General features: G+C 40.1%; 1 protein-coding gene across 4 annotated transcripts in view; it reads right to left on the bottom strand.

Moving 5' to 3' along the window:
* The window catches only part of TPD52 (tumor protein D52), a 130,510-nt gene that overhangs the window by 18,600 nt on the left and 84,230 nt on the right, over positions 1-27,680 (bottom strand). For all 4 annotated transcript variants that reach the window (NM_001244387.1, XM_021088495.2, XM_021088496.2 and 1 more), the window contains 3 exon segments: positions 1,111-1,212; positions 3,749-3,897; positions 15,764-15,879. In NM_001244387.1, the coding sequence (NP_001231316.1) occupies positions 1,111-1,212; positions 3,749-3,897; positions 15,764-15,879 (367 nt within the window).

Raw genomic sequence — 27,680 nt, 5'->3', positions numbered from 1 at the left:
GTTTATTATATTATGTTTTAAATGATAAGAGTCCAAATACAGTGAGCAAGTCATTGGGGAGTTTTTTTCGTTCAAAGTATAATACATCAATTAGCCAAACTTACTCAACCAACAAAATTCTGGTTGTAAAATCTACTTTCCCCACAAACGGAAAACACAAAGTCATGCAGGCTGAAGGTTTAAAAAAAAAAAAAACCACACACACACACACACACACACACACAAATCTTGCAAGCCAAGAGAAGCACAGCCAATTTAATCCACGTTTGTCATTTTCAGCACTATTTTAATCCATGTAGAGGAGGTGGCACCAGCATGAGTGGACGCAAAAAGCACCATGAAGTGGTTTTATCAAAGTGGCCAGAAAAAATCTGCAGACTCACTGAGTATATAAATGCAAAATAAAAAAGCAACAACAGCTCAAAAATCACGATTTGGGCCTTGGCATGAACATAGATGGTACGAATCAGTACACAAATGAGCATGTTGGAAGCACATGGTGAGATAAAGATGTGCCACCAGAAGCAAAGGCAGGACTCAGTCCAAGCGTGCGCTCAGGGCTCCCAGACTCACCCCCATCAGACCCCAAGCTCAGCCCACAATCACAAGTCTGCAACCCTGAGAGACATACTTACCCTGTGATCAACAAGGGCTAAAAGGACAAAAGTTCACAACCAGAATTTTTCAACATCCTTAAATGCATTCAGAGGACAATCAGTTTGAAGACTAGGCCCGTTAGAATTTAAGGAAATATTTCAGGTCCTGTTTTTTTCTTTGTTTGTTTTTTGTCTGCTAGAGGTCAAATCAGAGCTGTAGCTGCTGGCCTACACCACAGCCACAGCCACGCCAGATCTGAGCAAGTCTGCAACCTACACCACAGCTCATTGCAACGCCGGATCCATAACCCACTGAGCAAGGCCAGGGATCGAACCCACAACCTTGTGGATACTAATCAAATTTGCTTCCACTGAGCCACGACAGGAACTCCCTCAGGTCCTGGTTTGAAAGAGGGTCCAGCATCAGGCAGAACCAGGCAGGAACCCACCTCAACCATGATAACTGATTTTCATTTGCCTCAGTTTACATAAGCAAGGAAAAATGGGGACATACTTGACGTCTTCCAGCTTTTTGGTGATGACTGATCCAACAGACGAAAAAGCAGCTGAAGCTTTCTGTCCAGCCTGAGATAAAGTTTCAGATGTCTTCTTGTATCTATATTAAATTAGAAAAGAAAAGAGCAAAGAAAAGTAAGCTAATAACCTTTCTAATAGCAATTATTTAGAGTTCAGTAATCACCACCTCTTGGATTTTTAGAAATCTTCTTCACAACCACCAGGTAAGCATCATCACATCATCTTCCATCTAACCATCACCTCAGACACAATCTTCTGCAGTGCCCCAGGAAAGCCAGAAGGACAGAGGTCTATAAAGACAGGGCCAAAGAAATCAGGGGAAGGGCTAAAAATACTCATGGAGCAAAGATCAAAATGAGCCAGAGTCTGAATGAAATTACACCTCTTACTTTTTTCCTTTTCCACTGGAGCCAAACAAAACAAAACTGAAATCAAATTCCTCACATGCCTTTCCCAACTTCATCTCCTAAAAAGGGGCCAGAAGCAAAGTAGGGCCCATGCATACTTTTTTTTGTTGTTGTTTTTTGTTTCATCCAGTGGCAGTTCCCCGCCCAGGGATCAAACTGGTGCCACAGCTGTAACCAGAGCCACAGCAGTAATAACACCAGATCCTTAAGCCACTGAGCCACCAGGGAACTCCCCATGTGTACTTTTTATTATGCAAATAAGTTCTCGGGGCATGAAGATTTTTTTTTTCAATTTTGCCTATCTGCGGAGCTACCAAATAATTGGTGGATTATCAACAGAAGATGTAAAAGATAGAATACTCCAAATAATTCAAGTGGGATATGGGCTATAACACAAAGGTATAATTTACCACTTCCCTCTTCAAGCCATCATTGCAGGGATTGGTGAAGGGAAAAATCTAGAACAAACAAAAGAATATGGTACTTACATGACACCCAAGAGGTTAAGGTCCCCACTTTATATAAAGGGATGCTCAGGCATTTTTACTTACCCATCAAGATCTTTTTTTTTTGGTTTTTTTGTTTGTTTATTTTTTGTCTTTGGTCTTTTGAGGGCTGCACCTGCAACATATGGAGGTTCCCAGGCTAGGGGTCGAATTGGAACTACAGCTGCTGGCCTACACCACAGCCACATCAACACCAGATCCAAGCTGTATCCACGACCTACACCACAGCTCACAGCAATGCTGGATCCTTAACCCAGTGAGGGAGGCCAGGGATCGAACCCGAAACCTCATGTTTCCTAGTCGGATTCGTTTCTGCTGCTCCGCAACAGGAACTCCACCCATCAAGATCCAATACTTTAAAAATTCCAGTTTGTGATGATACAAAGAACACTGTCCTATATATATATCTCCCTACTGCCTACTTATATAAGGAGAAAGTGGACCAAAGAGGTTGGGCACCCTGGTGCTGTCATGTCAGGATGCAGTCAACCCCTGCTGCTGGTCACCAGCTCAGAAGATGGGACTGAACAGTCAGAGGTTGTTACTAGAAGCCTGCTCTTCCTTGTGCCTAGAAACAAAACTGCATCATGATAATACCATATCCAAACTGTGCGATGAGGGGAGTTCTTGTTGTGGAGCAGTAGAAACAAATCCGACTAGGAACCATGAGGTTATGGGTTCCGGTTGCGGGTTCAATCCCTGGCCTTACTCAATGCGTTAAGTATGGATCTGGCCTCGCTCAGTGGGTTAAGGATCCGGCATTGCCATGAGCTCTAGTATAGGTTGCTGACATGGTGACATGGCTCAGATCCGGTGTTGTTGTGGCTGTGGCTGTGTTGTAGGCCAGCAGCTACAGCTCCAATTCGACCCCTAGTCTGGGAACCTTCATATGTGGAGGGTGCATCCCTAAAAAGCAAAAACAAAGAAACAAACAAAAAACTGTGTGATGAAAAAGACCAAAAGATTATGGGGTGGACCTCTGCCACTATCACACATCATAGACTTGGGAGTCCTAAGCCATGTTCAGAGCAGGGTAAAAAAGACTGGCTCTGTACTTGGCCAGAGATGAGTTCAAATCCTACCTCCACACACTGAAAGGTTTGTAACCTCAAAACATATCTGATCCTGGGAGTTTTCATTGTGGCTCATAGGTTAAGGACCCAACATTGTCTCTGTGAGCATGCAGGTTTCTTCCCTGGCCTCACTCCGTGGATTAAGGATCCAGCATTGCCACAAGCTCTGGTGTAGGTTGCTAATTTTGCTCAGGTCTGGTGTGGCTGTGGCTGTGGTGTAAGCCTGCAGCTGCAGCTCCGATTCAATCCCTGGCCCGGCAACTTCCATAAGCCATGGGTGCGGCCGTTGAAGAAAAAAAAAACCTTCCTGATTCTGTTTCATTATCTATGGCTACCTCACCATCCTCTCTATCAGGTTATTCTGAGGACTAAGTGATACATGTATATATCTAGCAAGTCAATATATAACATTTTCAGAACTCAGATTTTATATCTTCAACTCACATGTAAAGCTATTTTTTTTTTTTTTCTATTCCCTAGAACAGCTGGAAAGACCACACTTAAAGAAGAGTCAGGTACACTTGAGAACTGGGGCGAAGTGCCCTGCACAGGACAGAAAAAAGCTGCAGAAATGTCCTCATTCCCTTTCTGTCCCCTCCCTAGAAAAATGTAGGATCAAGGGAACCTACGCTGATGTGGCCGTCACATCCTGCCACCCTTTGGCAAGGTTCTGTTTTAGTTCCTGTAGTGAATTGATCCCAAGTTTTCGCTTGATCTCCGCTAGATGCTTCTCTTTTGCTGCTAACACTTGAGACAGGGTCTGGATTTCTTCTTCTACCTGGGAGGAACAGGGTGGGATTAGGAATACAGAAAGAGTCGTTCAAAAAGTTAAGATGATTCGTGCGAGACTGTATTCAAAATCCTAGACATTTTAAAACATTTTTATTCATTTCTCAGCCTCTTTAAAAACACCATATAATTGGAGTTCCCATCATGGCTCACTGGTAACGAGCCTGACTAGTATCCACGAGGACACGGGTTTGATCCCTGGCTCTGCTCAGTGGGTTAAGGATCCGGCGTTGCTCTGAGCTGTGGTGTGGGTCACAGACACAGCTTGGATCTGACATTGTTGTGGTTGTGGCCATGGTAGGCAGCTGCAGCTCTGATTCAACCCACAGCCTGGGAACTTCCATATGCCATACCTGCAGCCCTAAAAAGGAAACAAACCAACAAATTAAAAAAAACAAAAACAAAAAAACAACATATAATATATTGTTAAGGAAACTGGTTACATGCTGATCTCGCCTGTACAGCTTTTGTCTCTTCTTCTTTTCTGTTTCCATCTTGAGTTGTCCCCACCGTCCTCCCTCTCCCTATACTTCCTTAGTCAATCATCCCATAGAGGCTAAAGCCTCAAGCCTCTACACAGATAATATTCAAATCACTCTAATATCCACAAGCCTGACTTCTGGGGCTGCGTTTCCAGCTGAACATTTCTGCTTGAATGCCCATAAAAACACATATTTGCATATTAAGTCAAACTAATCTCCATCTCCCACCAAAATACACATGACCGAGTCAAATCAAAATCCAACCTTCTTGCATATTTCATGAGTTTATACTGGCAGTCTCAGTGGCTGCTAAAGCCATGGGCATAAATCAAACTGTCTGCCCCAGAGAGCCCTGCAGAAGCCCCATGTGGACCCTTTGATGCAGACCGACCAGCCTCAGCTTGGTGGTGAAAAATGGGCTCCTGACCCAAGGACAGTCAACTCATCGAGTAACATCAACCAGTGACGTGCCTGGTGTGAAAGGAGATGCTTGACTAATCAAGGTCTCTCTCATGCTGGAATCTAGTTTGAGGCACTGAGATCACGTTGGAAAGAGAAGCCAAAAAGACTTGGGTAAAGAAGCCCTGAAGTACACATGGGACACAGTGAGACTGTGAGATGTTATGGAAGCTTAAGCATACTTGAGGAGGCCAAAACTATAAACTGAAACTATGAAGTAAAAAAAAAAAAAAAAAAAAAAAAAAGACTTACAGGGTAGAGGAAAGGAAAAGGCTAAACCAGGAGAACAGAGGGAAAGGGCAGACCCATAGAGAGAAAGGGACACCAGGGGGAAGAGATTTGTGTCCTGGGAGAAGTTGAAAAACTGGGTCCCTAAAATACACTTGGCCTCTGTATCCACGGGCTCCACATCCACAGACACAACCAACTGCTAGCTGAAAATATGTGGGGAAAAAAGACTTCCAGAAAGTTCTGAAAAGCGAAACTTGAATTTGCCACGTTCTGGCAAAGATTTACATAGCATTTATAATGTATTTACATACCTTTTACATTGCATTAGGTATTATAAGTAATGTAGAGGTGATTTAAAGCATATGGAAGGATGTACGCAGGTTATCTGTAAATACCACACCATTTTATATAAGGGACTGAACATCTGTGGATTCTGGTATCCACACGGGTCCTAGAACTAATCCCCTGCAGATACTAAGGGACGACTCTATATTCATTGGTATTCAGAATGCTTAGAAGGATGCCTCTCTTGGCTTGTTGTAAAGCTGTATTCTCAACCTTGACCTACACTTCTATGAGTTCAAAGACAACATGGCCTTTAAAAACAATGTAGAATATTGTTAAGCAAACTGATAGCATTCGACAGAAGGAAAGAAGGATAAATCAAGTGTGATGAGGCTGTGGCTGCCAAAAAAAAAAAAAAAAAAAAAGAATAACACACTCTTAGATGACATTAATTAGAATGTAGACCCAGGAGTTCCCCTTGTGGCGCAGTGGTTAACAAATCCAACTAGGAACCATGAGGTTGAGGGTTCGGTCTCTGGACTTGCTCAGTAGGTTAAGGATCTGGCATTGCCATGAGCTGTGGTGTAGGTTGCAGACACAGCTCAGATCCCACGTTGCTGTGACTCTGGCCTAAGCCGGCAGCTACAGCTCCAAATAGACCCCTAGCCTGAGAACCTCCATATGCCACAGGAGCGGCCCTAGAAAAGGCCAAAAAAAAAAAAGAATGTAGACCCAGAACAAAGATAATCCTCTGTGCTTGTCAGACATGACCCCGAATATTGTACCCATTTTGGAAGTCACATTTTGAGAAGTATATTGACAAGTGGAATAGGAGAAGAAAATATAAACGAATGAATGAATAAGGTTCAAAATCAAGAAAATATAAACAAATGAATGAATAAGGTTCAAAATCAAGGTAATTAAATGCCTTGCCCTAAGTCATCAAACTAATGATATAGGAGCCAAAATTTCAACCCAGGTTTTCTGACTCCACTTCTCAGTTTATTGGCTCAATTTCATTACACATTGTTAGCTTTCAGATATTTCTCTTCATCCAAGCTCCAAATCTTCAGATACTTCCAAGGGTAGACATAAATGTTTAGTTCTCAATCCCTTGACAAGTCTCTGAAGTATTCATTTCCCCTAATGCAAGCTGGAAAGAAAGACTGCTGTAAATCTTTCTGAACAATACATGAGCCAGCATACTCATTGCTTTTGTTGGTTAGATTATGCGGCTAACAAACCCAGCTTAAGCTCAGTACATCACAGCAACAACTCCAGTATATGAATATTGTTATACATAGAGTCAACATATATATTCATTATATATAGAAGAATCTCTGACATAAATCAAGAACAATGTGTGGTAAAGTTACTACAAAGCTATGATAATCAAGACAGAGTGGTAGAACTGAGAGTCCAAAAATAAACCCATATATTTATGGCCAAGTGATTTTCAACAAAGGTGCCAAGAAAATTCGGTGGCAAAGAACAGGGTTTTTTTTTGTCCATGATGGTGCTGGAACAACTGGATTTTCACATGCAAAAGAATGAAGTTGAACCCTTAGTTGAACCCATGTATAAAAATTACGATGGATTAGAAATTTCAATGTAAGAGCCAAACTCTTCAAGGAAAACATAGAGGGTAAATCTTAATAACCCTGCATTAGACAACATCTCTTAGATAAGAGACCTAAAGCATTATCAATCAAAGAAAAACTAGGTAAACTGACATTATCAAAATCTGAAAGTGCTATGCTTCAAAGGACATGATTGTGAAAGCAAAATGATAACTGAGAGAATGGAGAAAGCATTTGCAAATTATATATCCGATAATGGTCTGGTATGCAAAATACATAAAGAACACTTACAACTCAACAGAAAGGCAAATAATCCAATTAAAATGGATGATGGATTTACATGGACATTCCACCAAAGAAGATATACAAATGACCAATAATCATATAAAGAGATGGCCAATACCATTCATCAGTAATTAGAGAGGTGCAAATGAGATACTACTTCACTCCCACTGTGATGGCTGTTATCAAAAAGACAAACAATAACAAGCATTAACAAGGATGTAGAGAAACTGGAACCCTTATATCTTGTTGGCAGGAATGTACAACTGTGCAGTTTGGGAGCAAAACAGTTTGACAGTTTCTCAAAAAAACATGGAGTTACGATGTGACCCCCAAATTCCTTTCTAAGGTATATCACAAGAGAAATGAGAGCATTTGTTCACACAAAAACCTGTACATGAATATTTACAGCATCATTATTCGCAATGGCCAAAAGATGGAAACAATCTAAATGTCCAACAGCAGATGAATGAATACACAAAATGTGGTTTATAACTATACAATGGAATAGTATTCAGCCATAAAAAGGAATGTGTTGCTACATCTTACGACATGGATGAATTCTGCAAACATACTAAGTGAAAGAAGCATCATCACAAAAGACCACATGTTGTTTTATTCCATTTATAGGAAATGCCCAGAATAGGCAAATCTGTAGAAACAGAAAGTAGATTAGTGATTGACAGCAGCTGTGGAGAGAGAGGGTTGGGAATGACTGCTAATGGGAACAGGGTTCCTTTTGGGGGATGATGAAAATGTTTCATAATTAGATAGTGGTGATAGTTGTACAACCTTATGAAGATACATAAACCAATGAACTGTACACTTTAAAAGGATGAATCTGATGATATGCAAATTGTATCCTCAAAAGGAGTAAAAAAATAAGTGGAAGAATTTTTTTTAATCTCCATTTTAAGTTTCTACAGTGGAGTCACTGTCCTTTCAAGCAATGAGAATTGTCATTTGTTTTCAACATAAAAGACCTTTATTACATCTAATTATTATCATCGTTATGATTATATCATTATGATTAGATGTTGTTATTATGATATCACAATCTCAAATATTACATGAAGTAAAGTAATAGTATATTGGCCATATCTTATGGAGTTTTTAGAAAAATTGGATAAACTTCTGATAAAGCATGAATACTATACAAATATAAGGGTAAATGGACAAGTATTAGAGTTCATGAAGACCTAGATGCAAGACCCCCTGTTGAATGCATTACCTTGTGACCTCAGTCTTCAGAGTCTTGGAGTAGGCAATGATTTCTGACATGTGATGACTAAAGCACAAGTCATCAAAGAAGAAATGGATAAACTGAACTTCAAAATGAAAAGCTTCCATGCTTCAAAGAGAAAAGAAAGTGAAAAGGAACACCCACAGAATGGAAGGAAATGTTTACATATCACATGTCTAATAACTTCATTTGTTAAGTAACATTATATAATCTATTGGGAGATTTAGACCTACATTTCCTCCTCCATCAAATCATTATAACAGTAATACTTTCTCCATAACACTGCTGTGAGGATTAATGCGATAATGAATGCAAAGAGCTCAGCCACCCAGCAAACAGTCTGTAGATATTAGTTGGTATTACTGTTATGTTAATATAATTGATAATGAAATAATTATACTGAGCACTAGCAAAGATTTGGAAAAACCTGCTCTTTCACATACTATGATAAATCTTCTAGATAGCATTTTGGCCTTTTAGTGTTCACAGGAATGACTCTGTGTCCTTAAAACCCAGTAGACCTAGGGATTCTACCTCTAGGAATTTATCCTAAAGAACTAATTAAAGAGGTGCATAAAGGATTATATGTATTTCCACTGTGTTATATGTAAGTATATGTATATTCTATTGTATTATATATAGTACTATATGTTAGAATTGTTCATAACAGCAAAAAGGGGAAACAATCTAAATCATTATAATGACATGTCCATTAATTAAAAATGAGCTTGCAGTAACTTAAAATGAGGTTGTAGATTATTTGTGATATAAAACTTATTTTGAAATTCAGTTTAGTGAAGAAAAGTTATAGATGTATATTCTGATGTCTTCTTAAAATACTGAAATACAGTAATACACATGTAGAAAAAAGTCTGGAAACAGCTAATCTAAAACTTTACTCTGCAGGTAATTTTAATTTTCTTCAGTGTTTTTTTTTTTTATGTTCCTACGATAAACATATATGACTTGTGGAAAAAGTATATTTGTTTTCTCTTTTCAAAATAACAATATTGGGCATGCAACAAATACTCAGTACTTCTAATTCATACTCTTATCACCGAGCTTCCTTATCCAAGCTATCGCACACCTAGTTTATAAAACCTCATATATAGAAGTGGGTAGAACAAACAGATCTAAGTGAATAAGGAAACAGGAGACTTGAACAACACTCTAAACCACCTAGATCTAAAAAACAGAAATAGAACACTTCACCCCAAAACAGTAGAATACACAATCCTCTCAAATGTACATGGAATATTCTCCAGGGACAGAGCATATGTTAGGCAACAAAACAAGTCTCCATAAATTTAAAATTATACAAAATATCCTTATCAACCATAATGGAATGAAACTAGAAATCAAAAAGGAAAACTGGAAAATTCACAAATTTATAAAAATTAAATTACACACTCTTAAACCACCAATGGGTCAAAGAAGAAATCACAAAGGAGATTAGAAAATACCTTGAGAAAATGAAAACAAATGCACAACATATTGAAACTTATGAGATGTAGTAGCAGTAATGTACAGAGGGGAATTTACAGCTGTAAATGCCTATATTAACAAAGGAGGTCTCAAATCAATAACCTAATTTAAGGAACTACAAAAAGAAGAGCAAACTAAACCCAAAGCTAAAAAAAAGGAAGGGAATAATAAAGATTAAATATAAACAAAATCGGGGTTCCCGTGTGGTGCAGTGGAAACGAATTTGACCAGGAACCATGAGGTTGCAGGTTCGATCCCTGGCCTCAATTGGTGAGTTATGGATTCAGTAAGGTAAAGTAAAGTAAGGTAAAGTAAAGTAAGGTAAAGTAAGGTAAAGTAAGGTAAAGTAAAGTAAAGTAAGGTAAAGTAAAGTAAAGTAGGGTAAAGTAAAGTAAAGTAGGGTAAAGTAAAGTAAGGTAAGGTAAGGTAAGGTAAAGTAAGGTAAAGTAAAGTAGGGTAAAGTAAAAAGTAAGGTAAAGTAAGGTAAGGTAAAGTAAAGTAAAGTAAAGTAGGGTAAAGTAAAGTAAAGTAAAGTAGGGTAAAGTAAAGTAAAGTAAGGTAAAGTAAAGTAAAGTAGGGTAAAGTAAAGTAAAGTAGGGTAAAGTAAAGTAAAGTAAGGTAAGGTAAGGTAAGGTAAAGTAAGGTAAAGTAAAGTAGGGTAAAGTAAAGTAAGGTAAAGTAAGGTAAGGTAAAGTAAAGTAAAGTAAAGTAGGGTAAAGTAAAGTAGGGTAAAGTAAAGTAAAGTAAGGTAAAGTAAAGTAAAGTAGGGTAAAGTAAAGTAAAGTAGGGTAAAGTAAAGTAAAGTAAGGTAAGGTAAGGTAAGGTAAAGTAAGGTAAAGTAAAGTAGGGTAAAGTAAAGTAAGGTAAAGTAAGGTAAGGTAAAGTAAAGTAAAGTAAAGTAGGGTAAAGTAAAGTAGGGTAAAGTAAAGTAAAGTAAGGTAAAGTAAAGTAAACTAGGGTAAAGTAAAGTAAGGTAAGGTAAAGTAAAGTAGGGTAAAGTAAGGGAAAGTAAAGTAAAGTAAGGTAAAACAACAGCAAAAACAAAAAAAAAATCAATGAAACCATGAGGTTGTGGGTTCGATCCCTGGCCTTGCACAGAGGGTTAAGGATACAGCATCGCCGTGAGCTATGGTGTAGGTCGCATATGTGATTCGGTTCTGGTCTTGCTGTACTCTGGCATTGGCCGGCAGCAAGAGCTCTGATTAGACCCCTAGCCTGGGAACCTCCATATGTAGTGGGTGTGGCACTAAAAAGACAAAAGACAGAAAAAAAAGAAAAAAAAGAAAGAAAAGAAATGAAAATGGTGACACTGTTGCAAATCTATGGAAATAAAAAGGATTATAAAAGAATATCATGAACAACTGTATGCCAACAAGCTCGATAACTAAATGAAATGGATTAAATTCCTAGAAATTCAAAAATGATCAAAACTGACCCAAAAAGAAACAGTAAATATGAACAGACTTATAACATGTAAAGAGATTGAATGAATAATTAAAAATCTCTCAACAAAGAAAAGTCCAAGACCAGAAGCCTTCACTGGTGAATTCTTTTTTTTTTTTTTAAATTTTCCCACTGTACAGCAAGGGGGTCAGGTTATCCTCACATGTATACATTACAATTACATTTTTTCCCCCACCCTTTCTTCTGTTGCAACATGAGTATCTAGACCTAGTTCTCAATGCTACTCAGCAGGATCTCCTTGTAAATCTATTCTAAGTTGTGTCTGATAAGCCCAAGCTCCCGATCCCTCCCACTCCCTCCCTCTCCCATCAGGCAGCCACAAGTCTCTTCTCCAAGTCCATGATTTTCTTTTCTGAGGAGATGTTCATTTGTGCTGGATATTAGATTCCAGTTCTAAGTGATATCATATGGTATTTGTCTTTGTCTTTCTGGCTCATTTCACTCAGGATGAGATTCTCTAGTTCCATCCATGTTGCTGCAAATGGCATTATGTCATTCTTTTTTATGGCTGAGTAGTATTCCATTGTGTATATATACCACACCTTCTGAATCCAATCATCTGTCGATGGACATTTGGGTTGTTTCCATGTCCTGGCTATTGTGAATAGTGCTGCAATGAACATGCGGGTGCATGTGTCTCTTTTAAGGAGAGTTTTGTCCGGATAGATGCCCAAGAGTGGGATTGCGGGGTCATATGGAAGTTCTATGTATAGATTTCTAAGGTATCTCCAAACTGTTCTCCATAGTGGCTGTACCAGTTTACATTCCCACCAGCAGTGCAGGAGGGTTCCCTTTTCTCCACAGCCCCTCCAGCACTTGTTATTTGTCGATTTATTAATGATGGCCATTCTGACTGGTGTAAGGTGGTTATCTCATGGTAGTTTTGATTTGCATTTCTCTTATAATCAGCGATGTTGAGCATTTTTTCATGTGTTTGTTGGCCATCTGTATATCTTCTTTGGAGAAATGTCTATTCAGGTCTTTTGCCCATTTTTCCATTGATTGATTGGTTTTTTTGCTGTTGGGTTGTATAAGTTGTTTATATATTCTAGAGATTAAGCCCTTGTCAGTTGCATCATTTGAAACTATTTTCTCCCATTCTGTAAGTTGTCTTTTTGTTTTCTTTTGGGTTTCCTTTGCTGTGCAAAAGCTTTTCAGTTTGATTAGGTCCCATGGGTTTATTTTTGCTCTAGTTTCTATTGCTTTGGGAGACTGACCTGAGAAAATATTCATGATGTTGATGTCAGAGAGTGTTTTGCCTATGTTTTCTTCTAGGAGTTTGATGGTGTCCTGTCGTATATTTAAGTCTTTCAGCCATTTTGAGTTTATTTTTGTGCATGGTGTGAAGGTGTGTTCTAGTTTCATTGCTTTGCATGTTGCTGTCCAGGTTTCCCAGCAATGCTTGCTGAATAGACTTTCTTTTTCCCATTTTATGTTCTTGCCTCCCTTGTCAAAGATTAATTGACCATACGTGTCAGGGTTTATTTCCGGATTCTCTATTCTGTTCCATTGGTCTGTCTGTCTGTTTTGGTACCAGTACCACACTGTTTTGATGACTGGTGAATTCTAACAAAAACTTAAAGAAAATTTAGGCCAGTTGTTCTCAAGTGCTCCCACAAAATAGAATGGAATGGATAACTTTCTAACTCATTCTAACACGCTAACCGTTACTGTAATATGCAAGTCAAAGATATCACAAGAAAACTGCAGGTCAACCTGTCATGAATATAGGTGCAAAAATTCTTAGCAAAATACTAGCAAACCTAACCAGCAGCATACACCATGACCTAGAATACATACCCTCACTATATAAAGTGGGATTTATCCTAGGAATGCAAGAATGATTCAACATATGAAAATCAATCAATGTAACATAGTGATTGAATAAAGAGGAAAAGAAATACATGATCACCTTAATTGCTGCAGAAAAGCATTTGACAAAACCCAACACCTTTTCATGATAAAATAAAAAAGTGTTAAGAAATAAAATAAAATAAAAACAATGAACAAGCTAGGAATAGAAGGGAATTGCTTCAACATGAATAAAGGTATTTATAAAAAAACAGGCATCTAAAATGGAAAGAAAGAGAAAACTGCAGGTAATATTATATTCTACATTGAAAATTCTTAAATAATCCATAAAAAATCTATTAGAGCTAATAAGAAAATTCAGCAAAGCTGCAGGATACAAGATTAACATGTAAACTTCAGTCTTATTTCTATATAGTAGCAATGAAAAACCTGAAAAGTAAATTAAGAAAAATCCATTTATAATCACATCGAAAAGAAAAACATACTTCAGGATAAAGGTAACTAAGGAGATATAAAATGTGTACACTGAAAATTACAAAACATTGCTAAAAGAAATTATAAGACCTAAATAAATGGAAAGATGATCCATGTTCATGGATTGTGAGACTTAACATTGTTAAAATGGCAATACTCCCTCAAATCAATCCTCAATTTTGATGAAAGTTCTAACAAATCCCAATGGCATTTTCTTATGGGTATAAAAGTAGATTCTAAAATTCACATGGAATTGCAAGGGATCTTAACAATTCTGAAAAAGGAGAAAAAGTCATATTTCTCAATTTAAAAAGTCACTATAAAGCTAGTGATCAAAACAATGTGGTATGCTCAGAAGGACAGACATACAGATGAATGCATCTGAACTGAGAGTTCAGAAATAAACCCTTATATGTATGTCAATTAATTTTGACACAGCTGCCAAGAGCATTCACTGAGGATAGTCTCTTCAGCAAATGGTGCTAAAGAAACTAAATATTCATACACAAAAGAATGAAGTTGAACCCTACCACAAACCGTATATAAAAATTAATTCAAATGAATCAAAGGCTTAATTATAAGAGGCAAGTCTTAGAAGAAAAGAGTGTAAATTTTCACAATCTGAGTTTTGGAATCAAATCCTCAAACACAATGCCAAAAGGACAAGTAATGCAGAAAGAACAAACTGGACTTCATGAAAATTTAAAACCTTTGTGTATTAAGACATTATGAAGAAAATGAAAAGACAGTGTATAGAATGGGAGAAGATATTTGCAAATTACATATAGGATCTAGTATCCAGAATAAATAAAGAGCTCTTATATCTCAACAACGAAAAGACAAATAATTTTTGAATGTGGCAAAGGATGTGAATATACCTTCCTCCAAAGATGGCATATAAACACTAATAAGCAAATGAAATAATGCTTAATAACATCAGTCATTAGTGAAATACAAATCAAAACTACAATGAGACACCACTTTACACTCACTAGGATGGGTATAATCAAAAAGATAGGGAACAAAAAAATGTTGGCAAGGATATAGAGAAGTTAATTGCTAATGGAGATGTAAAGTGGTATTCCTACTGTAAAAACAGTTTGGCAGTTCCCCCAAAAAGTTAAACATGGAATTACCACATGATGAACAATTTTACTTCTGGGTATATCCCAAAGGAATTGGAAATCAGTATTCAAACAAGTACTTTTACACAAATATTCCTTAGCTTAGTATATACAACAGCCAAAAGGACGAAACCACCAAATATCCATCAACAGATGAGCAGATAAACAAAACATGGTAGACACACACAGTGGAAGATTATTCAGTCATTAAAAAGCAGTCAAGTACACGCTACAATGAGGATGAAGTTCAAAAACATTACACTAAATGAAAGAAGCCAGATACCAAACATCACATATTATGCGATTCCACTTAAATGAAATATCCAGAACAGGTAAATCCACAGACAGAAAGCAGATTAGTTGTTGCCAGGGGCTGAGGGAGGGAAAACTGGGGATGCCAGTTTAATGAGTATGGGGTCTCCTTTAAACACTGATGAAAATGTTTAAGAGCTAGATAGAGCTAATAGTTGTACAACAATGTGAATATGCTAAATGCCACTGAATTGTACACTTTAAAATGGTTAATTTTAAGAAAAAAAGAGAGTGAGAGGGCTAGAGGGAGGAAGAGAAGGGGCTATGGAAAGAAGTTTCAAGGTGCCTCTATTTACAACACTGCCAAGGGCAGAACAAAGTCACGGAAGCAGCTGAAAGCCAAGTGCATCGGAGCAAGTGAGGTTCCCCTTTGGAAGATATTCACTAGCACCCCTCCCCCTCTTATCCATTTCAGCTTCCCACTTCTCAGCCCACATATACCTCCCCTCATATAAGACCCAAATGATCTCACATTCTCCCATCTCCCCTCCCCGCCTCAAGATCTCTTGGGCAAGGTCAGGTGGCTTTCTCTTCCTTGAGACTATGTGCTTTCGCAAAACAAATGACGATATCTAAGTGTGAAGCAGGAAGTTCCTGAAGTTCCAAAGTTCCACTTCTTTACCTTTGTAAGTTCTCTTCTCAGCTCTTCTCGCTCCTCCTCTGATAGGGGCTCATTGGCACCGATCGTGGCAGCAACATCTTCTCCTTCCTCCGGTACCGGGTCTGTTCTCAGCAGACCTTGTTGGAGATAGAAAAGAAAAAAAAAAGTCTGTGAGGTCTGAAAGCTAAGTAAATTTCTCCTTTGGGCTCCTCCACTGCCCCCGCCAGACGAAGCCAATTAGGTTAGAGCCACACTTCATCTTTCTGTACCTTCAAATACATGGCTCTTCCAGGAGAAGACAAAAAAAAAAAAGTTCGAGCTAACTACTAAAAACCACCAGATTACACTCTGCCAAGATATGGATTTAGAAAATACAGTATTCTCTCAGCTTCTGTTCATTTCCCCAGCCACAATATGGCTAATGTAAAGCAGGAGAATGAAGAGGCCAAGGATGGGATCTTGCCAAGACTTTAAATGCGTAACAAGTAAATCAGCATGACTAATAATGCATATTAACCAAAAGAAGGAGTCTGTAAATATCTTTAGCCTCCTCTCCTAATCAGATCCAACTCCTAACAGTCTCAGCAGAGAACTGCCTAAAGAAATTTTATTCCATGTCTTGCCATTAGTTAGTTAGTGGAAGTAGAAAACCCCTTATTGTACCTTTTCAAAAATCTATATCCCATCCAGACACCTTTGAAAAATCCTAATGGGAGTTCTCATTGTGGCTTAGCAGTAATGAACCCGACTAACATTCATGAGGACTCAGGTTCTACCCCTGGCCTCACTCAGTGGGTTAAAGATCCAGTGTTGCCATGAGCTGTGGTGTAGGTCGAAGATGCAGCTTGGATCCCGAGTTGCTGTGGCTATGGTGTAGGCTGGCAGCTATTGCTCTGATTCGACCCCTAGCCAGAGAACTTCCATATACCATGGATGCAGCCCTAAAAAGACAAAAAATAAAATACACATAAAATAAAATAAAAATATTTTTAAAACCCTAATTTGTATAATTCAGAGAAATGACCAACCCTCGCCCCCCAGAAGCTTTCTACATTATCTAAGACCAATCCTGCCATACCCATTGCCCTGTAATAGAGCCAGTATCTACTGGTCCATCAGGAAGAACTCAGCATTTTCAGAAAGTGGCCAGGGGAACACTTGCCTTTCAGCAATTCTCCCCTCTCTTCTGCCCAACCAGCCAAGTACAAGGCTAGGCCAAAGCCACTGAGGCCCTCAAACCTGGGGTATACAATTTAAGAGGGCACTTAAAAACTCAATATAAATACTTTTAATATTTTAATGTAATATTAAAAAAAAACAAGGTTACTCCAAAGAATTCATGATGAACACAATATCAAATTTTTAAAAAGAGAGGCTCAGTGTGGCTGATGTTTCCTTTTGCCTCGAGCTCCAAAAATGGCTTTGCATAGCACCATTTCTGATCTTGTCTTAAGACATTAGTATTCTGTTCATCATGGATGTCTTCAATTTTAATTTTCTTAAGATACTGCATTAACATAATATTCATCTTGCTTGCAGGGCTTTTGGGTGCCTCTTACATTTTAGCCCTGCCTTACCCAAGTCACAGTCCTGCTATCCTTTTCATGATGGGAAAAGATGTTTTGAGTTTTCACTGTGTCTTGCAGCAACAGCTTTTCTGCATAGGGACCCAGGGAAAGGGTTTCCTCCTCCTCCTGCTCTTCGCCTCTTTCTGCCCGTGAGCATCACAACAATCACACTCTTCCCCACCAGCCCCGACATCCACATCTGAGAAATGCTTGTTCAGCCATGGTGGCAATGTGGCATCCACCCAAGGCAAGATGCCAGGCAGTGGGGGACAGGCTTAACAGGCAGAGAGGAAGAAGGAGGGAGAATCAGCACACTGTTCAAGAAGCAGCCAGCGCCATGGAAAGCCCAGAAGAAGAACACCTACATACACTGTGTAAAAGGAACAAAGACACTTGTTCCAAGTTTGTTATATATTAACTGCATAATAGTAGCTGATAATTACAAAAACAAGAATCAATAACACAACAGTGCCTACCTGAAAGGTGTTCGCAGTTTTTAAAGGGATAAAGCAATGCCAATAAAATAATTTGAGGAGTTCCGCTCAGTGGTTAACAAACCCAATTAGTGTTCATGAGGATGCAGGTTCAATCCCTGGCCCTGCTCAGTGGGTTAAGAATCCAATGTTGCCATGAGCTGTGGTGTAGGTCGCAGACGGTGCTCGGATCCGGCGTTGCTGTGGCTGTGGTGTAGGCCAGCAGCTACAGATCCAATCTGACCCCTAGCCTGGCAACCTTCATATGCCTCAGGTGTGGCCCTAAAAAGACAAAAGACAAAAAAAAAAGAAGAAAACAATTCGAAAACCACAAACTAGAGTGCAAACAGAATACGATTAAGCCCTCTCAGGTAGAGACAACACATGGCAGGTACATCAATGGATGGAAAAGCTCAATGCATAAATAATGCAATCAGTGGATGGAGAAGCTCAATGAATAAATACATGCTTCTGTAGGTCCGCTTTAAAATATCTTCAAACAGGTTATCCAAGTAATGACAGATGTCTAAGCATGTCACCCTCCAGTTTAAAATCCTTCAGTGGTTTCTCATTTTCAAGGCAAAATGCAACCCCATAGTTTAGCACACAGGCCTTATTGGACGCATTCCTGCCATCTGGCATGGGGACTTCAGCTGAAGCCAAATCAAAACAAACTGTGGACAAGGTGCCGTAGTCAGAAACCGCTGAGGAGAGTCCATGTGTGACTGCAAATGTATTCCTCACACCAGATTATGTGATGAGGCTGCATGAGACTGAAGATGGGAGACAAGCATGCAGGCAGCAGGTGCACAAGGCAAGACAGTAAGACCCAAAACAGAGTACATTATCAATATTCTTCATTTGATTTTTAATGTTCTGCTTAGACCTCTCAACTAGAACAGGATCCAACAACGCCCAGCAAAACTGAAGTGTCTTAAATAGCAAAGACTCCTTCATGCTTTTTAATAAACACTATTTAGCAAATCTCCTTATGGGGGAAAATGCAATATCTGATTACTAATAATGCTTTATGCATAACTGCCCCCAATTCCAAAAAGATTCTAAGAGGACTCCGATACTGATCAAGTTGATGCAGTTGAGCTACCAGGGAAAATAAGTGTCTCAGAAAAGGAGGTTCTGGGTTGTTCAGTTAGCTTCAGGAGTACCATGATGACCTGGAGATTTTACATGCAGAATCTAGAAAGGCTAGTAATTACATGTTCTGCTTTTTTCATATTAGTCTGTAGGTGGCAGCAAATTACCAATATTAAAATTTAAAGGTGAGGTTTGCTTTAGGATAATCAATTGACGGTGAGAAAATGGGAAAGTAAAGGACACAAAGGAAGAACAGAAAGATAGATATGGAAATCGCCTGCAAAATCTAACAGTCATGATGTAGGAAAATTATTAATAACCACAGCCACCTCCACAATGTGCATTCTATTTATATCTAAATCTTGAGCCAAGTGATTTTAATACAATACACATCATTTACCGGCAGCACTTCTGTAAGACAAGGATTGGCATCACCATTTACGGATGAGGAAACTGAAGCTTACAGAAGTTAAGCAACTTGGCCATGTAACATACCTGAATACAAGGTGGAGTTAGGATTTTGAACCTGAATTTTTTTTTTTTTTTTTTTTGTCTTTTGTCTTTTTAGGGCCACACCTGCGAGGTTCCCAGGCTAGAGGTCGAATTGGAGCTATAGCTACACAGGGTCTGAGCCGCATCTGCACCCATACCACAGCTCATGGCAATGCCGGATCCTTAACCCACTGACCAAGGCCAGGGATTGAATTCGAGCTCTCATGGATGCTAGTTGGGTTTGTTAACCACTAAGCCACGATGGCAACTCCAACCTGAACATCTTGTTTGAAAGCATATGCTTCAGGAGTTCCCATCGTGGCAAAAGGGAAACAAATCTGACTAGGAACCGTGAGGTTGTGGGTTCGATCCCTGGCCTCGCTCAGTGGGTTAAGGATCCAGCGTTGCCATGAGCTGTGGTGTAGGTTGCGGACCCCTAGCCTGGGAACCTCCATATGCCACGGGTGTGGCCCTAAAAAGACAAAAAGAAAGAGAAAAAGAAAGCATATGCTTCAAAGCACTGACTGTATAAAGCACAAAAAACCCCAAGAGAAGGGGGCCGAAGGTCAGATTGGGGGATATCTAGAAGCAATAATAAATAAGACTCTAGAAAAAATGGTAGATTAGATCAAAAGCAGCCTTTTAATCATTTCCAACTGTATAGTTTCCCCAAAACCTGGGAATCCAAATTTTGCCTCCTGTGTGTTTCTAGGTATTATTCTATTTCTCATCTGTTCAGTAAGAGTGAGTATTGCAGAGGTAGAATCTGGCATTCAGTTAAAAGATATTAATTTCTCATTCATAACAAGAGAGCTGAGAAATAGAAATGTTTTAAAGTATCGATTACTAAAAACTATAAATTATTTTTAAAAATTCTTTTTTTTTTTTTTTTTGGTCTTTTAGGGCCATACCCAGGGCATATGGAGGTTCCCAGGCAAGGGGTCGATCAGAGCTGTAGCCGCCGGCCTACACCACAGCCACAGCAACATGGGATCCAAGCCATGTCTGCGACCTACACCACAGCTCACAGCACAGCCGGATCCTTAACCCACTGAGCGAGGCCAGGGATCGAACCCTTGTCCTCATAGATGCTAGTTGGGTTTGTTAACCACTAAACTATGATGGGAACTCCTATTTTTAAAATTATCTGCCCATTAACTTCAATGTTCCTTCTCAGAGTATGACATAAATCTATTTTTAAAAGCCAGAAAAGTGGGAGAAAATATGACATAATTATTGAGGTCTAATACGCCATGAGGTGTATTACACAATTACACACTTATCTTAAAAAAAAAAAAAAGAAAAGAAAAACTTAAAAAGAACCTTACAACCAACACCCAAAGAGAGAAGCAGCATTTGCTATATTTATTTCCATTAGGAAACTGAGATCTTCTGAGATTCAGTACTTTGCCCAGAGTCGCAGAGATTAAAATGCAGATCTTTCTGACTCTAAACTCTTGCTCCGTCACAGACGCTTTTCTTTGAGAAGTTCCGAGGAGAAGAGAGGACAGAGAGCAGGTCAGAAGGGAAGCTGGAAGCAGAGGGCTAAAGCTTTTTACTTCACTGAGTGTGTGAGAACACATGGGGATGCCTGGCTGACAAGTTACAGATACCATTATCTGGCCCAAGTGACTGCAAAGTTGGTGATAATTTGTTCCATCGGGTTATTAACATCTCAGCCATTTAATGCTTCTTCTAGTTGTGCAAAGAGATTGATAATCTGTTTTCAACTGCAAGCATGGAATCACCCTGAAGAGTTTCATCTGGGGAGGAAGCGAACTGCTTGGCTGCCAAGGGAGCGACAGAGATGGACCCAAACCAGGAGGTCTCATCCTGGGGCAATCTTCTACATTTTACGTCTTTGAACTTGAGATACATTGCACAACTAGCCAGCTAATCAGTCCTTCTGCATAGATGTTTATCACCTGTAACCATGCTTCACAATGTGCAAAATGGGTGTCAGTGGCTTAGAAAAATGGCAGAGCTCTATTTTAAGAGAGGCTGAATGTATCACAGATGTTTTGTGAGAGCCAAATAAATAAAACAGACATGAATTATTCCTAGTTGAATAGGAGTTCAGGTGAGTTTCACAATGCATGTCAAGATGTTTCAGGAAAAATTTAACTTCGTTGGGAGTTCCCGTCCTGGTGCAGTGGTTAACGACTCCGACTAGGAACCATGAGGTTGCAGGTTCCATCCCTGGCCTTGCTCAGTGGGTTAAGGATCCGGCGCTGCCGTGAACTGTGGTGTAGGTCACAGATGTGGCTCAGATCCCCCGTTGCTGTGGCTCTGGTGTAGGCCGGTGGCTACAACTCTGATTAGACCCCTAGCCTGGGAACCTCCATATGCCATGGGAGTGGCCCAAGAAATGGCAAAAAGACAAAAAAAAAAAAAAATTAACTTCGTTGACTTTAAAATGCATGCAGAAGAGGGAGTTCCCACTGTGGCTCAGCAGTAATGAACCCAACTAGTATCCATAAGGATGTGGGTTCGATCCCTGGCCTCGATCAGTGGATTAAGGATCTGGCTGTGAGCTGTGGTGTAGGCTGCAGACTCAGCTCAGATCTGGCGTTGCTGTGACTGTGGCATAGGCCAGTATCTGCAGCTCTGATTCAAGCCCTAGCCTGGGAACTTCCATATGCTGTGGATTTGGCCCTAAAAAAGCAAAAAAAAAAAAAAAAGCATGCAGAGGAGGGTTATAGTCAAACTAATACATCTGAATAAATCTGGACAAACATTAATAAGCATAAAATTAAAATTTTAAGCAAAAACAAAGCACTGTTTTCTAGTTTAACTTTCAGACTTGCAGCAGTTTTTTTCCCTTAATGAAATGTAGAATAATGGAACATCTTAAAATCTGTGGTATCTTTGATGTGATGAAACATGATACTTCGGTCATCAGAGAATTTGTTCTAATTTGAGGAAAAAGGTCTTAGGGTTTTGGCTTCAGCAGAAATGTGTGCGAAGAGTGAGAACAGTGGGAAAGAACAAGGAAGCGTGGGGAAAAGACTTCAGTTTGAAGAGCCTCTAGATCCAGACAATAAAGTCTTGACCTCACGGCTTTACCTTTTCACCTCAGTACTCACGGTGCCCGGAAAAAAGCAAACATTCACAAATATTTCATTTGAATTGACTTAACTGGTTAAAGATTTCTTCAAACTTAAGTTTCTCTTTTCTCTCCCCACCCAATGCATAGCCACCCTCACCACATATTCCCCCAAATTTCAACCAGAGAAGGATACAAAGTGTCTTTACTACAAATTTAGAACCTATAGGGAAAAACTAAGCCACGATTGAACCCTCCTAGACTGCTGGTGGGGATGTAGGTTGATACAACCACTATGGAGAGCAGCATAGAGATTCCTTAAAAAACTAAATATAGAACTACCATAATATGATCCAGAAACCCCACTCCTGGGCATATATCAGGAGAAAACTATAATTTGAAAAAATGTATACACCTCAATGTTCATTGCAGCACTATTTACAAGAAGCAAGGCATGGAAGAAATCTAAATATCCATCAACAGAGGATTGGATAGAAAAGATGTGGTATGTTTGTGTGACACACAGACACACAGACACACAGACACACACACACACACACACACACACACTGGAATATTACTCGGCCATAAAAAAGAAAAATAATTCCATTTTCAGCAACATGGATGAACTAGTGATTATCGTAAGAAGTGAAATAAATCAGAGAGAAAGACAAATATAATATGAGATCACTAATGTGTGGAATCTAATAAAAATAATACAAAAGAACTTATTCACAAAATAGAAACGGACTCAAAGATTTTGAAACCACATTTATGGTTACCAAAGGAGAAGCGCTGAGGGGAGGACTGGACTGGGAGGTTGGGATTGGCACATACACACTATTACATACAAAATTGATCAGTAACAAGGACCTACTATATAGCTCAGGGAAATCTATTCAATACTCTGTGATGCCCTATACAGGGAAAGAATCTGAAAAAAGATCAATATATATGTATACGTATGGCTGATTCACTTTGTATATATCTGAAACTAAAACAATTTTGTTAAGTCATCAATACTCCAATAAAATTTATTAAAGAAAACAAAAACAAAAAATTCCTAAGCCATGATTGAGTCTGGTGAGTATATAGCTGCTCAGGTGTGATGGGTGCAGCTCAGGTCACCCCAGAGCAAAGCCCCCCATCTAAATGGTTCTCTCTTCCCTTCAGTTCTTCATCTTTGACCTTTTCTTTTCCCCAATTAAGACCAACTTCAAGACTTTCTATGATTATCATTTAAAACCTTTTAAGTCATTTTCATACAATTATCCATCTGTAAAGAATTTTGGCTCATTTAAATTCAAACAACTCAATCGTATAAAGATAGGAAACACAGGGCAGAGATTTTTAAAATTAGATGATGTTGAGGGTTGACTTGTGTCCCCTCCATAAGAGATGGGGTTCTACTTCTACCTCCAAGGACCCATAAATGTGTCTTTATTTGGAAACAGGGTCTTTGCAGAAGTAATCAAGTTGAGATCATACTGGATGCGGGTGAGCTCTAGTCTGGTGTTCTTCTAAGTAAAATGAAGTTTGGACACAGAGACCCAGAGAGAACACCAAGCACACAGCGTCCCAGGGGGTACGCTGTATGACAAGGGAGGGCAGGGACTCCAGGGATGCAGGGCCGGCCAAGGCAAGCCACCGGCTGGCAGCAGGAAGCCAGGAAGAGGCAAGGACGGATTTCCTGGCTAGTGTCAGAAGGCACATGGCCCTGCTGACAACCTGATTTTGGACTTCGAGCCTCCAAAGCCCTATAGATGGTAAATTTCTGTTGTTTTAAGCCACTCCGTCTGGCCCCAGGGAACTGAGCCCCAGGAAACTGAGCTCCAAACCCTTTACCGGCTTAAAATATAAAAAGGTGGAGTTCCCACTGTGGAACACAGGGTTAAGAATCTGACTGCAGTGGCTTGGGTAGCTGCAGAGGCACAAGTGTGGTCTTGGCCTGGGGTGATGGGTTAAAGGATCTGGTGTCGCTGCAGCTGTGGCTCAGATTAAGTCCCTGGCGAGGGAACTTCTATATGCCTTGTATGTGCTCATTTAAAAAGAAAAGTGTGTGTGTGAGTGTATATATATACACACATATATACATATATATATTCTTGTATATATATTCTTATATATATATTCTTAGAGATATATATTCTTGTGTATATATATATTCTTAGAAGAAAATGTGTGTGTATATATATATTCTTTATACACACACACACACACCACACACACACACATATATATTCTAAAAATTTTTATTTTTGGTCTTTTTAGGGCCACACCCATGGCATATGGAGGTTCCCAGGCTAGGGGTCAAATCAGAGCTACAACTTCCAACCACAGCCACAGCTGCTGGCCACAGCCACAGCCATGCCAGATCTGAGCCAAGTCTGCAACCTACACACAGCTCATGGCAATGCTGGATCCTTAACCCACTGAGCGAGGCTAAGGATAGAACTTGCAACCTCACGGATACTTGTTGGGTTCATTACTGCTGAGCCACGACAGGATTCTTTATTTATTTATTTATTTATTGGTCTTTTTAGGGCCACACCCAAGGCATATGGAGGTTCCCAGACTAGGGGTCAAATCGGAGCTGTAGCCACTAGCCTATACCATAGCCACAGCCATGCCAGATCTGAGCCGAGTCTGCAACCTACACCACAGCTCACAGCAACGCCGGATCCTTAACCCACTGAGTGAGGCCAGGGATCGAACCTGCTTCCTCAGAGATACTAGTCATATTCGTTTTTGCTGAGCAACAATGGGAACTCCTAAGAATATTTTAAAGGATGATGATATAAAGAGTGAGCACATACCCAATGCTTGATAAGGATCTGTTGTTGCCTCACTTTCCCAGGTCCTACAAGTCATCCTATTTCCTCCCTCCTCTTCTCTCCAGGAAGCTCAGCTTGCAGACTCACTTCCTTACTTCCCAGCACTCTTGGACCCCCTGCCGTTGTACCTGCTCCTCCTCCACGGCTTCAACTAAGGACAGTTCTCAGTCAAGGTCTCACTGGACATCTCCAAGACATGAAGCACCAAAGCTCCTTCCGTCTGAGGTCTCCAGTCCTCTGATACCTTCCCATGGCCCGCCTCTGTTTTTTTTTTTTTTTTTCCTTCTTCTCCATTTACCCTCCCAGGAGTGCCCCTCGCACCCACCTCCGATCCCACCACTCCTGCCTTAGTTCAGGCTCTCACCATTTTCTGCTTAGATTCTTGCCCCAAAGCGCCTTGATGGTATCTGTCGGGTCAATCCATTCACCGCCCTGCGACCAAAGTGAGCTTTCTAAAACAAGACTCTGACCATGGCACCCCTGTTCTTAAATCCTTGTGTGGCTGCCCCGCTCCTAGAAAGCTCATTGCTCTTGACAATCTGGAAGCCACCCACCCCATCTTCTGCTGCTGTTCACTCTCAGCCCCACTCCCACCCCAAGGGCTCTCACTCCATCCTTTAACCTGCAGTTCCTTTAGGGAAATGTTTATTTTTAAAGGGATGTATTAACTCAAAAAGTAAGAAAAAATTAGCTGCCTCCGATACTTATTTTTTCCATTTAATTTTTTATTATGGTACATACATAACATACAATTGGCCACCTTTAATTTTTTTTTTTTTTTTTTTTTTTTTGGCTGTGGCATGTAACGGCTTGATGTGGGATCACAGCTCCCAGACCAGGGACTGAACCCAAGTCACATCAATGATTAGTGCCAACTCCTAACCCCTAGACCACTCATCTTAACCAATTTTGTTTTGTTTGTCCATTTTTTTGTCTTTTTAGGGCTGCACCCTTGGCATATGGAGGTTCCCAGGCTAGAGGTCGAATCAGAGCTGTAGCTGCTGGCCTACAGCACAGCCACAGCAACACCAGAGCCAAGCGCCGTCTGAGAACTACACCACAGCTCACAGCAAGGCCAGATCCTTAACCCACTGAGCAAGGCCGGGGATCAAACCTGTGTCCTCATGGATGCTAGTCAAATTCGTTTCCACTGAGCCACGACTGGAACTTCATCTTAAACATTTTTAAACATACAAGTCAGCAGCATCAATTATATTCATGATGTTGTACAACCGTCTTCACCATTTCTTTTCAAATGCTGCTTTCCTTGTTTATGGCTTTGCGCATTTTATTTTCTCTTCCTGAAATTCCCTTCTTATTTCCAAGTCCCATTCATTTTATTTATTTTTTGTTTCTTTTTACAGCTGCATCTGTGGCATATGGAAGTTCCTGGACCAGGGCTCGCTCGAATCAGAGCTGCAGCAGCAGGCCTACACCACCACAACACAGGATCTGAGCCCCATCTGCAACCTCTGAGGCGGCCTGCAGCAATGCCAGCTCCTCAGCCCACTGAGCGAGGACAGGGACTGAAGCAGCCTCCTCCCAAAGACAATGTCAGGTCCTTAATCCACTGAGTCACAACGGGAACTCCCAAGTGCCATTCATTTTAATACATCAGTAGGAAAAGTCTCCTGCTCTTAGAGGAATTTCCTGAACCTTGTAACCCGGGCTATCTCTGGGCATAACACCCTCTGTACAGTGTCTACTGTACTTAGAATGCAGCCTGCTAGGCTGGGAAACATTTGCCCTTAGCCCTGTGCTCTGATCCCAAAGCTTCAGCCCTGTACAGTATCTGGGGCACTGTGTGTGTCACACAGCAGTTGCTCAGCAGCATTCTGAATAAATAAATTGTAGGAAGACACCCTGTGGAGTTAGAAGGAGAGATAAGAACCCAATCTCCCGTCATTGTCTACACTGCCTCTCTTTTCATTTTATATATTTCCTTCCCACTGCACTGCTTTCCCCTACAAAGGATTTTCCTATTTGAAACAGACATAAAATGTCACTTTTCTTTTGCTTTGTTTTGTTTTTGCTTTTTAGAGCCACACCTGCAGCATATGGAAGTTCCCAGGCTAGGGGTCGAATCGGAGCTACAGCAGCCGGCCTATGCCACAGCCACAGCAACTCGGGATCTGAGCTGCATCTGCAACCTACACCACAGATCATGGCAACCTCAGATCCCTGAACCACTGAGGCCAGGGATCAAACCCGAATCCTCATGGATACTAATCGGATTCATTTCCACTGCGCCACAATGGGAACTCCCCAATGTCACTTTCCTAAAGAAATACCACTCTGTCTCATACATAATCTACCAAAAGATTGCTACGACTTGGGGCGGGGTACCTGTCTTCATTTATAGAGAGTGTGTACACAGCCAAACGCATGAGGGTTGAATAGTGTGGCTCAAATGACACCACAGCAGGAAGA

Source organism: Sus scrofa, chromosome 4, assembly GCF_054392235.1.
Source record: "Sus scrofa isolate SSC_HxYL_T2T_F1_AM1 chromosome 4, Sscrofa_HxYL_maternal_Yorkshire_Landrace_v2.0, whole genome shotgun sequence".
Taxonomy (NCBI): domain Eukaryota; kingdom Metazoa; phylum Chordata; class Mammalia; order Artiodactyla; family Suidae; genus Sus; species Sus scrofa.
This window is presented reverse-complemented; position numbering and strand designations above follow the sequence as displayed.